This window comes from Prionailurus bengalensis, chromosome X (genome assembly GCF_016509475.1).
Source record: "Prionailurus bengalensis isolate Pbe53 chromosome X, Fcat_Pben_1.1_paternal_pri, whole genome shotgun sequence".
Taxonomy (NCBI): Eukaryota; Metazoa; Chordata; class Mammalia; order Carnivora; family Felidae; genus Prionailurus; species Prionailurus bengalensis.
Window position 1 is genome coordinate 63,438,326 of NC_057361.1, and position 13,651 is coordinate 63,451,976.

Below are 13,651 nucleotides of genomic sequence, written 5' to 3' on the forward strand. Positions count from 1 at the left end.
TAAAAGCTGACTTTACAGAACCAGACTTATATTTACTTTGATGTTTTGTCATGTATATAAACCCAATCAGGCAACAAAGATACAAGAATCAGATCCTTAAACACAGTCCTTCATTTTCTGAGTTCCAGAAACACAGTAAGAAACACAGCTCTGGGAGTGCCTCTGGGCAAAAGGTAAAGGTTACAGTTATGGAAGTGGTAATTAGAGCCCATTACAACTTATCTGCTTTGTCGTTAAAACGCCTGTCAGACCTCTTATTTTTCTAACCCGAGGAAAAGAAAAGGTATACCTTAGTCTGGGAGAGTGTTAACCAAAGGCAAGGGATTCCTAATTCCGTTCACAAATTTATCATGTAACCTTAGACAAACCCATCGCCTTTTGCCTTCTAACTGTGCTCAGCTCACAGTTAAACTTTAACTCTTGGAGCTGAAAGGCACCTCAGGAACTCACCTGGTCCAGGGTCCTGCCTTCAGAAGTGAGTTGTCATTATAGTCCTATTTTCCAAATGAGACCTAAAGACCCAGATGGCTCAACTAGAATGTTATCTGCCTCCTAAGTGCAATGGATTTTATTTTGTTCTTTTACCTTAACTGTCATGAGGAGAATGTAATTATTCTTTTTTTTTTCACAGATAAGTCGTATATAGGTTAACACACAATAACCACAAGGCACTTTGAAAACACCAAAGGAAACTTATAATATTAACAACAGATACTAGCACTTGGAATGGGTGGGTCTGAAGGAAAACTAAAAGGAATGGACTTAGCCCTTTGAAAAATTAGCTTGAGGAAACAAATAGCATTACACTCAATTTAGTTAAATGGACCGAACTCACTTTCTATATATATACTCACTTTCTATATATATATATATATATATATATATGTGTGTGTGTGTGTGTGTGTGTGTAAGAGTATAATTAGGAGTAATGAAAAATGAAAAAAAGAACAGGTATGCCACTAACGGTCTTACCATTAGGCTTGAGAGGGTAATCAAAGCAAGTGACATTTTGCACGTAAAATCAGAAATCCTGAAGAAAGTGGGCTTCTTGGGGGAAGAGTAAAAGGAAATGACGGCTTTTTCTTGCAACTTAAGAAGTTCACTTATACAACCTCTAGTGATCTTTTCCTTTCGCCCTTAAAAATGGTCTATAGTCTGGTCACTGAATGCCTGGATTATCTTCCTGTCTCCAATCTTTCTTCATTTTGCATTCTTAATCATTCAAATTACCTCTGCCAAATCACCTTTACCTGCAACTTTGAACACATTAACCACCTCACAAACCCATAATCATCCGTTATTGAATGATTTATTCAGCATTTCAACATCTTCCACCAATCCACTCCAATATATGCTCTTTCCCAATCCTTCTCTACCTTTATTCCTTTTTTCAATACTACACTTTCTCCTCATATACCTGAAACAAATCCCATCCTTGCATCTGGTAAGTCATCTCTCTTCATCTTTCTTGAAAACCAACACTTACTTGATGTGAGAACTATAGGGAGAGGGTTGAGTCGATTCAATAGGTAGAAGTCTCTTGGTAGTCATCTGATATGATTAACTAAAGGAGATTGGAGCTAACTCCCCTCTTCCTTACATGTTTCTACCAGAGACAAGGTGAGGACAAAATGATGAGGCGCAGAATTTGGAGGAGTGCTACAGGGTAGAGATTGCTTGGAATATGTAGTAGTTCTGAGTGTTAAAGAGGGCCTGCAGTGTTTTAGGATTTGTCTCTTTTATTCGTCCAATTACAGCTTTCTCTCCATTATCTTTAAAAGGCCTCAATTTATATGCTGCCTTCCTTGGTGAACATATGTAGTAGTCACTATCAGATCTCTCAAGTGAGGAGAGGAAGGGTGACTGCCATAGTTAGCCAAGTAGGCACAATGATGACAGGAAGGATATTCCAAACAGAGGATGGCAGTATATACTGTAAAGCAATTTTATGGCAGTACATACTCTGGGGAGTAAAACTCTTAGGTGGCCAATTCCATTATTATATCCAACATGAGTAATATGGGCAGAGTTTGGTTACCTAGCAGATATTAAGCTTAGAAACAATATATATTTTGGATTTTAAATTTTTATTCACCTCCATATAACAGCATATATAAAATGTTGCACAGACAAAAATCATTTCTGAAATTTGGTAACTCTTTTGGGATTGGCACAAATTACAGACTTGAAAAAAAAGCCATGGTGGAAAAATTTTCATCTCTAAGGGTAGATTTGGTACGGAGATAGCTAAAAGTCACTTGAGACTAAGTCTGGTGAAATCAGGTGGGTAATAACCTGAACATAATTTTTAGTGAAATAAGCATGTAAAAGAATGACCTAATTTACTGTTAGAGTAAGTATCTATAGCTTCACAACATGCCACCCTTAAAAGAAACAAAGGTTACTGAGATAAGGTAAGTAATTAAAGTTTTGTTTGGGGCATAAATGTTAAGTATCTGATTTTGTGATAGAGGGAAAATGGGCATAGCTAAGGGAAAACTACAAAATATTCAGCTTCTTTGGAGGCCAGGTAATAAGGCTTCCATCAACCTGCTATGGCTTCAGGAGGGTAAGCAGCTTTTCTATCAAGTGTGGATTGGTAGCCTTGCTTGATTTAAATGATTTCAGCTGTTAGGAAGCAGGAAATGGTGCTGGATTACAAAGAGACAACCAAAACTAACACAAACACACATAGGCTTCCTAGTATGTAAATTATTTTTGAGGTTAGAGATCTCCTTTTACAGAATTTAGTACATAACAGATTCAAAGACCAAACTTTTTGACCTCCCAATATTAAATAACTAAATGTGCAAAAGAATCACCATTAAATAGGACATCAAAAGCTATACATTTTCTATGAAACAATATGTGCACAGATTTTCAAAGCTGTGAAAATGCAATAAAGAGCACAACACATTTTGGTCACTTTATTAAATGACATTAAATAGTTTAAGTTTCAACTACTAAACAGCACTTTGAATGGTGAAAACACAGATAGTATTATTGTCATACTTGAATGCTTTTCTTTAAAAACACAATTCCAGTCCTTATATATATTACAAAACAGCCTTAAAGGAAGAAGTGACATCTTTTCTACAGTACTTAAGATACTCAATACGAAACTGAAAAGCAGTCTAAACAGAAACAAAGGCAAGTCTTCACAGCTGTATGATTTCAGCAGCCAAAGCTGGATGATGGACTGAAACATTACTATACAACTGGGACAAAACATATACAATATCACAATACTAAGCAAAAACGCTTTACACCCAAAGAAATAAAACAGGTTACAAAATGTGGAGAATTTAGCAGGCAAAACTGTATTACAAGCAACATTTTAAATCGTCATTTTTTAAGCCATTGCAACTATTTAAAACATCTAAAGCAAATAGAAAAATGAGCCTTTTAGTATCTTAATTGATGTGATTTTGTCTTTAAATATTTGTTAAAGCTTGATGTTATACTCAAAGTACATATTATGTAGCTAAAATGTCAAGTGAGAAGAGTGTATGCAAAGTGGTCCAAGTTTTATTTCAAACTCTCTTAGTTCCAATTAATCCTTTCTATGTATTACTCAAGTCATAGTTTCATCCATGGTGAAAAAGGTTTAGAAGGTTGCCTAAAATTTTTACATCCATGTCTTTGAGCAAGTAATCAGACCATGTTGAAAGTTCTCAGGTCTAGTACATCAGGTTTAAAGTATTCTGGACTTGCAGAAATACCAACTGACAACAGCTGGCCATTGTGTACTGCCTTTAAATACTTCTCATAAATCTTGTCCTTTTCATTCTTCTAAAGTAAAAACATATCTCCCCCATCCCAATTAAATAAACTTGATTATATGGCTGGCACAATATCCAAATATATGGAATTTGTTAGTGATACTCACCATGGTAAAGTGGGAGGGGGGATGGAGTGAATCCACCTAACCTCACAAATTCTGTATCACAAACCTTAGTGCTCTTGGATGTTTACCACTAGTTCTTTCATGATAAAAATGGAAATCTCTTAATCATCCAAATAACTCAAAACAGTTCTAGCTAATGTTAAACTCATTCTAATCCAGTGATACCTAGAGCAATTCAACCACCCAACTTTCATTTTTTATGTAATTTTTTAGCTATTTCCACTACCTGTTACATCACCATCTCAAAAATAGTTTTGCCATGTTGAGTTGACTCCCATAGTCTAACAATCTTTTTCTTCAAGGAACTCAAGCAACCAAATTGTACATGAATAAACTCATAGGTCATTTTATAGGCTTGGATTAAGAAAAACAACAATGTAATGGTTTTCTAGTAAAAGTTCATAAAAGGGTAGTAGATGAATTTTGATCCTAAAACTGCCTCATGGATCTAAACTAAAAAAAAATCAAACTTTGAAATGTAAGTTATTTAAAATAACATAGGAAAGTTGAGGGAAAAGAACATAGGGTGACAGAAAAGAGGAAGAGCATAGAAGCCAGTGATCCTTATCTTTCGGAGGAATTATTTCACAATACTGACAGTACTGGGAATTATTAAAGCACATTCCTCATGTGAACTTAAGAAGTCAGCAATGGTTCTGCCATTTTGATATTTATAGAACAGGGTGTGACCCTACACCCACACCATCATCCTTAACCTCCTAAAATGCTAGAACTTGATTTTGTTAGTCCACATCCCACTGCCAGCAACAGGATGAAGCACTAGCACTGGCACCAAGCAGTTAGGAGGTGTGCTTTATATTAGTGCCAGGAGCGAGAAAATTCATGTGTGGGAGATAATCCACAACCCTGAAATTTTACCAGTAATTATTTAAGCACATATAAGTGAAAATAAAAAATGGCCGAAAGACTAAAGAAGAAAAAGGAATTCTCTTCTTAGGCTATACTTAAGGCTGTTTATACAATGCTAAGATAACTGCAAGACTCCTCCAAGTTTTCGAGCAGTAGTATTTGAGAATATTGCACACAATTCTGTGTCAAAGATAACCCTTAGTTTCTAACTTTCAGTCACGGAGATAACAGCAGGAGCCGAGTTGCAGACTTCAGTCAAAAGAACATTAAAACCATTTCAATCACTTTAATAAAGAAATGGATTAAGTACAAAAGTATTTTATAACTTGAGGAATCAACTCTAAGAACTCAGCTGTGTATTTTTATATGTAAAGAACGAATATATAAATCTGTATTCTTTGCTAAATTCATTAATTTTATGACAATTTTATGGTCGCTAAAAGCAGGCATAAAAATTTAGAGAGGAAATCTGTGGAGTTGTTACTGTTATGGAAGGACTTGTTTTCACTGAAAACAATTTGAAATATCTTCTGTACTCAATGTGTGTAAGAAGATTCTAGGCAACATCACTGACAAATGTCAGGAAAAAATGGTATGCCCTATTAAAAAAAATTAAAACTAATATGGAAGATTGGCATTTAAGGGGACCAAACTATTTATACAGTTGAGTTCTGTTAAGTCATTGATTCCTAAAAAAATAAAAGATCTTTCTATGATTTTAACAATCCATTTAAGCTTAGTGCAAAATCACATTGATTTCCCTTGGGAAGGTCCTGGATTTTTGCTTCTCATTGGGGGTGGTGCACGTTGCAATGGTGGTGGCTGCATACCACCAGCTACTGACTGATACATTCCTCTCATATCAATTTGCTGGTAGTTAGAAGGATTCATGATTAAATTTGGAGGCTTTGGCATCATGAGGTGACCCAGTGTTGCTTGTTGATAAGTCATTTGTTGTTGTTGCTGCTGATTGTACTGCTGCTGGAGCCTTCGGTTCATAAGTATTCGCTGAACACAGCTGATTAACTAAAGAGAGAAAAGGGAGTGCATGTTACAAGTGCATGACCTGTCACAAAGAGGCAAATATCAAGTTTTAAGTTAAAATCAATTTGTTAAGGGTGTACCATATCAAAAGGAAAACACATTATTGTTATCACCATTACTAATTTGAGGCATTCACAAGACCATTACTGTAGAAACCAGTTAGTAACACCATTTAGGGCTAAATTTTCTTAATGACTTGACTACTGTATTGCAAGCAGCATTTAGGTTAGTTGCCATAGTAACTGTCCTGCGCTATGATTAGTTTCAAGTATTAGTTACAGCACTTTTTGTCAAGTCTCATTTCTTGTTCATTCTTCTGAATATTTCACATAATGACAGACAAACATTTTTAGTGACAAACACCAAAGGGGAAAAGCACTTGCAGTGGGAATAATTCCTACCTGGACTATCTCAAATTTCCTAATATAATCTGAAATCAATAATTCTACAGCGCTTTCTAAGTAAAATTCATGCCACAGAAATTGATTCCCTGGAGTCAAGAGTTGAAATTTCCCACTGAAAGGCAGATGGCTGGCAAACAACTATGCTGGGAAAAAACGATCAAAGGTCCTGGAATATGCTAGCCTTTTAAAGAATTAAATAATTTAATAGGAACTGGTGACATATATCATCTATAGCTCCACTGTTTTTTTTTACTCTCAAATATATTAAAAAGTATACTTATTTTGGGAAGGTGTTTAAAAATGGTAAATATGGTAAAAGTTTGGCAAAAATTCCTTTAAAAAAATTTTTTTTAATGTTTATTTATTTTTGAGACAGAGAGAGACAGAGCATGAATGAGGGAGGGTCAGAGAGAGAGAGGGAGACACAGAATCCGAAGCAGGCTCCAGGCTCTGAGCTGTCAGCACAGAGCCCGACACAGGGCTTGAATGCACGCACCATGATATAATGACCTGAGCTGAAGTCGGACACCCAACTGACAGCCACCCAGGCGCCCCTGGCAAAAATTCCTTTTTAAATGTCCAGACTACATAAAATATAAAATTATGTGAAAGAGATCCTACATAATCTTCAAGGAGACCCACTTGGGAAGTTGTTGCTCTTCTGTAATCTGGTAACCAAGATATTATACCTTTACTTGACATTATTAGGTTTTCTGACAATACTTCTTCCAGGAGCAACCAATGACCGACCAGCCAGCCAGCCATATGAGGAAGGGACAGTTATTGACACAGATGTCACACAAACCCATTATTATGAATTCAAGAAAATTGGACATAACTTAGAAATAGTCAAACTCTTACCATTTGTTGTTTTGTCAATACATCATTGTAGATTGCTTCTCTTCGTTTAACATCAAGCTCCTGACTGGCTTGTCTACTTAATGCTAACGCCTGTACTTGGGCCTCTGAGAGATTCATGTTTTCTTTCCACTAAAAGAAAAAGGTTCTATTTACTCCTTATTGCAGTACACTGAGGACAAATAATTAAGGTACTTAAAAATATTCAGGATTTTAGAAGTTTTTTTTTCTCTCTCCTTTATTCTTTTCTAAAGAAAACAAGGATGTAAAAAGCAAGGCACTAAGTTATCCACCATTGTACAAGGTTTGGCTATCTCTGGAGTGAAACAACTTGGATTTAATTGGTGCAACAGATAAAACTTGTTTATGTAAACAACACATACATTTCTATGACTGACTGATTTCCCATTTCTTAGATATTACCCATTTCTCATTTGTGCCAGCTTTTAGGTAAAATTGCTGAATTATAGCTTGACACTATTATCCAGTTTATGAGCATTTTACTATTGCCAATAAAGATATAAGAATTATGCGGTTTTCCCCACAGAAGGAGTGAAGCAAACAACAATTAAAAATTAAAACAAATTAGGGGAGGGACAATAATTGCAAGTTGGAGTAAGACAACTGCCAATGAACTTACTACAGCTGAAATTATATCTTCAAGAGGCTGAATCCTCACTGCCGTCACACTGTTCGTTGCTTCCACAACCTTTTCTCTTCCTTGATTAATGAGGTCCTAGAAGAATAGAAGAAATCTTATATAGGGCATATAAAAGATGGCCTGGTTGTAAAGTATAAGGATCCTTCCTCTTGCCAATTGATAGCACTTGTTTTCTTTGTAAATGTTTATTTATTTATTTATTTTGGGGGGAGGGCAGAGAAAGAGGGAGAGAATCCCAAGCAGACTCTGCACTGTCAGCACAGAGCCCAACCTGGGGCTCAATCTCCTGAACCGTGAGATCATGACCTGAGCCCAAATCAAGAGTCAGGCGCTTAAATGACTGGGCCACCCAGGCACCCCTTTTATATAGCATTTGGTTTTAAAACTCTTCAAATAATTGAAAAGCAGAAAACTGCAGCATCAATAAAGTGGGTAAAACGCATCAGTGAGGGTCTTGTTAGGAAGATAAAAGTTTGGGTTTGCACCAGTAATTTATAAATTTAAATACATTTTAAAAAGGAAACAACAGTTTCAATTAAGTTATTACATTATTGGTATAATAAAACCTAATCTTTCTTATTTAATTCATAATTGACTCTTAAGTAATTATTTCATACTGAACATTATCATATACTTAATGCTGCATCTACATTGCATCACAATGTAAATTAATGTATTCTATTTTCAAACATTAAGTTAATTTGTTTATTCAAAATATTTTATAACTGAAGAAAGTTCTATTTCCCCAGCTAGTCAGCTGCCTATTGTTCCTTAATTAAAACAATTCAAAAACATTAATTCAAGGCCTAATTCTCTTGTGATCTGAACAAACCACATTCTACCATACTATTTTGGTTCAAAAGGGTCAACAAATAAAAGAAAAATTTCTTGGTCTATTCAGAGGTAATCTTTTGGAGAATGTGATATTCCCGCATAGGGAACCCTCAACAACAGGCACTTGAAATTGCCTTTAATTCAAGTTAAACTACTTTTATACTTCACAACTTACCTCCAGCTGTTGATTACTCATTGCTGACAGGGCTCCCAAATTGAAAGGAATATAAGGAGTTTGAGAGTTGAAACTGACAGGGGGTAAATTGGTCCCAGTTGGTATGTTGAAACGCATGGTCAGTCCCTAAAAACAAAAAATTATGCACTTTCCACATTGTGATTTAAAACTTGAAATTCTACATCACCTACTGGTTTAGAAAAGAATCCACATTCTCAGATCTAAGAAATTATTAACACTCTTCCACACACAAACAAAACACCCTTTTCACCCGAAACCAAGATCCTATTACACAGAAAGTTTTAACCCCTAAAGGTGTATTCTTTTTTTCTGATAATTCCCACAGAATGGGGCAACTCAGAGAATTCTAATGAGACTCCTAACATAACATTAACGTTAAAGAAGTTTGGTACAATGAGTTAGGAGTTTAAAGAATTCAGGTATTAGGGTAAGGTTTCCCATGCTCAGGCACATTTTTGCTCAAGTGGATTGGTGTTTAAAATAAACATGGAAGGAACTATTTTAAATAAAGTTGCTGTTGGAGAGTGACATTAATTTCCAATAATGGAATGTTTTTGTGTTCCGACAGTCAAAATTTAGATTTCAGGTACACATGCTAAAGCAACATTTACTCCTACCTCCAAGCTCTAAGCTCCTGTATATCTGTTACTAGAGTGAGGGTGTTGATGGGAGTTAAGTGATGTTAAATATATAGCTTCCCACTAATCTCTCAATTCAGCACAAGTGCTAAGCAGAAATGGGGTTACTACACTTTAAGTGGAAACTATTTTCTTCTTTCCTTTCCTCTCACCCTACCCCAAAAGGTAGTCAAAAGCCCATACACTGACTCTCATATTGTTCCTGAAGACTCAAGCAACAAGTAATATTATTATTACTTGTTCCAAACGTGACCCTTTTCTTACTCATCTCTCTTTCAAATGACTAACACAAATACAAAAACCAAAAAGCATTTTGAATGAACTACCTTCTTCTCTGCTTCATACTCAGCCCAAGCTGCTTTTCTTTCTTCTTCAGTCAACTCTTCTTCTTCTTTGTGGTCCAAAAGAGAATCGTGCTCATGATATCCTACAATGTGTTCTTTATGTATTTGAAGAAGTTCTGCAAGTATGGTGTCCTGTTTAGAGGGGTTGAAATAACAGAGAATTATTTTTTCTCTCTGGATCCTACCTCCAAAGTTCTTTGGCCTACTGTCAGACTAGAAACTAGACACTGGCTGCTACACATATTTCTGATATATATGATATAAATTACTTAGAAAACAGTCACAATACATGCAACACCAGCCTCTTATGTAAGAACTTTCTATATAACAATGTTTATATAAGCATGTTTTAGGGGTTCAATTTTTTAAATGACTACTTTTCAGCTTCAGGGTTTTTTTCCTCCAACTTTCTTCTAATTTTTCATTTATGTATTGCTTTGTATTTTGCTTTTTTTTTAAGATTTTATTTTTTAAGTAATGTCTACACCCAATGTGGGGCTTGAACTCACAACCCCGAGATCAAGAGTTGCATGCTCTACTAACTGAGCCAGTCAGGTGCCCCATGTTTTGTACTTTGTTCTGAGTTGATAATAAATGCTAATATAAGTCTGCTTAAATAAGAGATTACATTGGATGTGCATGCTAAAAATCATAGCTACTCCTGTTTATACATATTTTACAACTTTATTTTCACAATCACTTTGGCTACCAACCACTATACTACTGAAAACCAAATCTAAATTAATCTAAACAGCTACAGGACAATTTGACTAGAACATATAGCCCTTATATTTCAACTGTACAAAGGTCAAATGTAAATTACACTGAAAAGACCGATGGGTCAAATTTAAACTGATACACATTGTTTATCAATTTATTACAATTTTTTTAAGTCATAGTGTCTTAAGTCAGTCTTTTAAGGTTAAAAAAATTAAAAGCTTGAAAACTGGGATCATCTATATACTTAGTAAGAACAACCAAACTCCTGTTCTGTGTAATTACAATTATGAGAGGGACACAAAGAGAGGTTGGGAGGAAGGAGTTAAAGTGAACCATAGATATGTTACTTGCTAATAAAAAATTAAAATACTCACAAGTTGTTTATTAAGAAATCACAGATGAAAACCTGGATATATAAAAGGCAAATTAATTCACTTTACAAAAGGATTTTTCATAGCTTCTAACAGCAAGTTCTTTTAGAACACACTTTCTAAATTGAGTGTGAATCTAGTGAAGTAACAAATAATTATAGGGCAAGGGAAAGGTTGCAGAGGTATATAGTACATTAAATGTAATCTACATCTAATAAAGCTTAATGCCTTCCTAAATTTCAGCACAGACAAAACCCACGCTTGAAAATAATTCTGTCTTTACATCTCCATCCACCCCCAGAGTATAAGGTCCAATGCATGGTAGGAGCTCAAATGTCTGTTAAATAACTCAAGATGAAAAATTCAAATCATGAAGCCCTAAGTTTTTTCTGTACATAGCAAATGCTAACACTATTTCCAAATATTCTGAAAATCTGGTATTATGTAAATAACTCTTAATCTTGCTACCCCCACAAACACCTGAAATAATAATTTCATCATTCCATGAAATAAAAGGAATTGATTTCCTTAATGAATACAGCTGTAATAATTCATTTTGACATGATGTGCTATTTCTTTTGTTGAAAACCAATAACATTAAAAGATTACACAAATGAGAGGGCTCAAGAAAGCCTAAAGGCAGAATACATAGATGCTAATAGGTTCAATTCTTCTGAAATGCTAACTAAAGATTTCTCTTCTACACCAGTGTAGAAATCTATCATCAAAGCTGACTTCCCATATAAAGTCATATGCCATATAAAACAGGTTTATAATCACTAGATAGATCTCCAGAGTTCACAGTTACTGACCAAGCAAGCAGGGAGATAGGCCAATGTGATTAACTTCTATTAAAAGATAATGCCTTCCTTATGTGTAGGTCTCCCATGCTCACCCCCAACCATGACTCAAGAGAGAGGTATATAATAAAACCAGATAACACTAAATATTTTTAGTAAGTGACCATGACAAATACAATTAGGAAAGTAATCTATTCTACAAAATACCAAATAAATTATAAGGTAGAAATGTTCTATGGATAGTCCCTAATTTTACTTCTGTCAAGCAAGAAATGATGTTCTTAACCATATCAAAAATAACTTCATTTCTCTAAGAAAGAAACCTAAGAGAAAGACCAAGAGAATTGTGTGCTAGGAACTGAATTTATTTTCAGCTGTGCCACTGATTCTCTAACAATGAATAATTTAGTCTAGCTATGACTGTCACTTAAACATGAATGAAATCCTCTCTACTCACATGTCTAACAGGATGATACGAGAATAGCAAAAATAGATGAAACACCCAATTCTTTGGAAATAAATCCTACGTCAATTAAGTGCAGTGTTTATTTCACAATTATAAACACCACAGTTAATACATTACTTTTTTTTTTTTTTTTAATTTTTTTTTCAACATTTATTTATTTTTGGGACAGAGAGAGACAGAGCATGAACGGGGGAGGAGCAGAGAGAGAGGGAGACACAGAATGGGAAACAGGCTCCAGGCTCTGAGCCATCAGCCCAGAGCCCGACGCGGGGCTCGAACTCACGGACCGCGAGATCGTGACCTGGTTGAAGTCGGACGCTTAACCGACTGCGCCACCCAGGCGCCCCAATACATTACTTTTTTATGGTTAGAGAGAAAGCCTTTCCAGAGATGCACATATTTAATGTACATGTGCACACGCGCACACACACTCTCATACATACCCTTTAAAAAATGTCTGCATTATTAGGGAGTTTTATCAAGTCAACCCTTATCAACCTATAATTTCAAAGTCCAAACTTATCACCTTGGAATTGGTAGAAACCTATGTCCAGAGAGGCAAAGTAACTTGTTCCAGTCACACAACTAACACTAACTGGGACCAGAAGGTGAATTTCCTGACTTCTATCCAGTGATCATTGTATCACATTATAAAGAATGACCAGGGTTTTGTTTTGTTTTTGTTTTTGTTTTTGAGAGGAGGGAGGGGCAGAAGGGGAGGGAGAAGGAGAGGGAGAATATTAAGCAGGCTCCATGCCCAGCTGAAATCAAGAGTGGGACACTTAACCGACTAAGCCACCCAGGCACCCCAAGAATGAAATATTTTCTTGAGGCATAGTTAGTTCCTCCATTTCCCAGATCTGTTCTCTTATATTAAAAAAGACTGAAGGATTCCAGGGGTGGGAGAAACCCAAGTATGTCTATTTTCCCCCCACTTTTTAACACTTTTGTACTTTTTAAAGTTTTCTTGAAGCATATGTTAATCTTTTAATAAAAGGAAATCTAAAAACTGAAGCAAACACAATTCTCAGAAACAAATCTGTGAAAGGCCAGTTCGTGCTTAGCCTAAACCTGACATGAACTATTTTACCATTTTCATCTTCTGGAGATAGTCATCCTAGGACACCCCACTTCCAAAACAGTCTTCTCCCCACCAATTCCAGACTTAAGATCTATCCTATCAAGTCAAGCATGATTGCTTTATTAAGGTCAGATTATGGTAGAGACTCAGCTTCTGTCTATACATTAACTTTCCTTTTGACCCACAGCCAACTGAAATGCCAGTAAGTCAGAGGAGAAATGCATGTGACATTGTTTTGTATTATTAAAAAATTTTGGACCCTTTCCCCCAAATATTAGCTCCCTCCGAACATCAAACCAAAACACCATTGAAATTGCTTCTATTGGCTACAACACTTCCTTCTTTTCAAAGAATTTATAAAAATACAGAAACAATACTAATGTCCTATTTTAAAACCTAGAAATAACTAATGGTAACACCTGTCATATATTTCTCCACACATTCACATTTTAAACTC

At 35.5% G+C, this 13,651-nt stretch overlaps 1 protein-coding gene across 11 annotated transcripts in view; it reads right to left on the bottom strand.

Moving 5' to 3' along the window:
- Window positions 1–2,912: 2,912 nt before the first annotated feature.
- ATRX (ATRX chromatin remodeler) overlaps window positions 2,913–13,651 on the bottom strand; it is a 313,439-nt gene continuing 302,700 nt past the window's right edge. For 10 of the 11 annotated variants that reach the window (XM_043570144.1, XM_043570145.1, XM_043570140.1 and 7 more), the window contains 5 exons: window positions 9,739–9,888; window positions 8,754–8,879; window positions 7,724–7,819; window positions 7,087–7,215; window positions 2,913–5,803 (listed from right to left, as the gene is read on the bottom strand). In XM_043570144.1, coding sequence (XP_043426079.1) covers window positions 5,525–5,803; window positions 7,087–7,215; window positions 7,724–7,819; window positions 8,754–8,879; window positions 9,739–9,888 — 780 coding nt within the window. In that variant the 3' untranslated portion in view covers window positions 2,913–5,524. Of the gene's footprint in view, window positions 5,804–7,086; window positions 7,216–7,723; window positions 7,820–8,753; window positions 8,880–9,738; window positions 9,889–10,287; window positions 10,883–13,651 lie in introns of those variants that run through there. The other variant, XM_043570146.1, reaches the window with a different exon arrangement.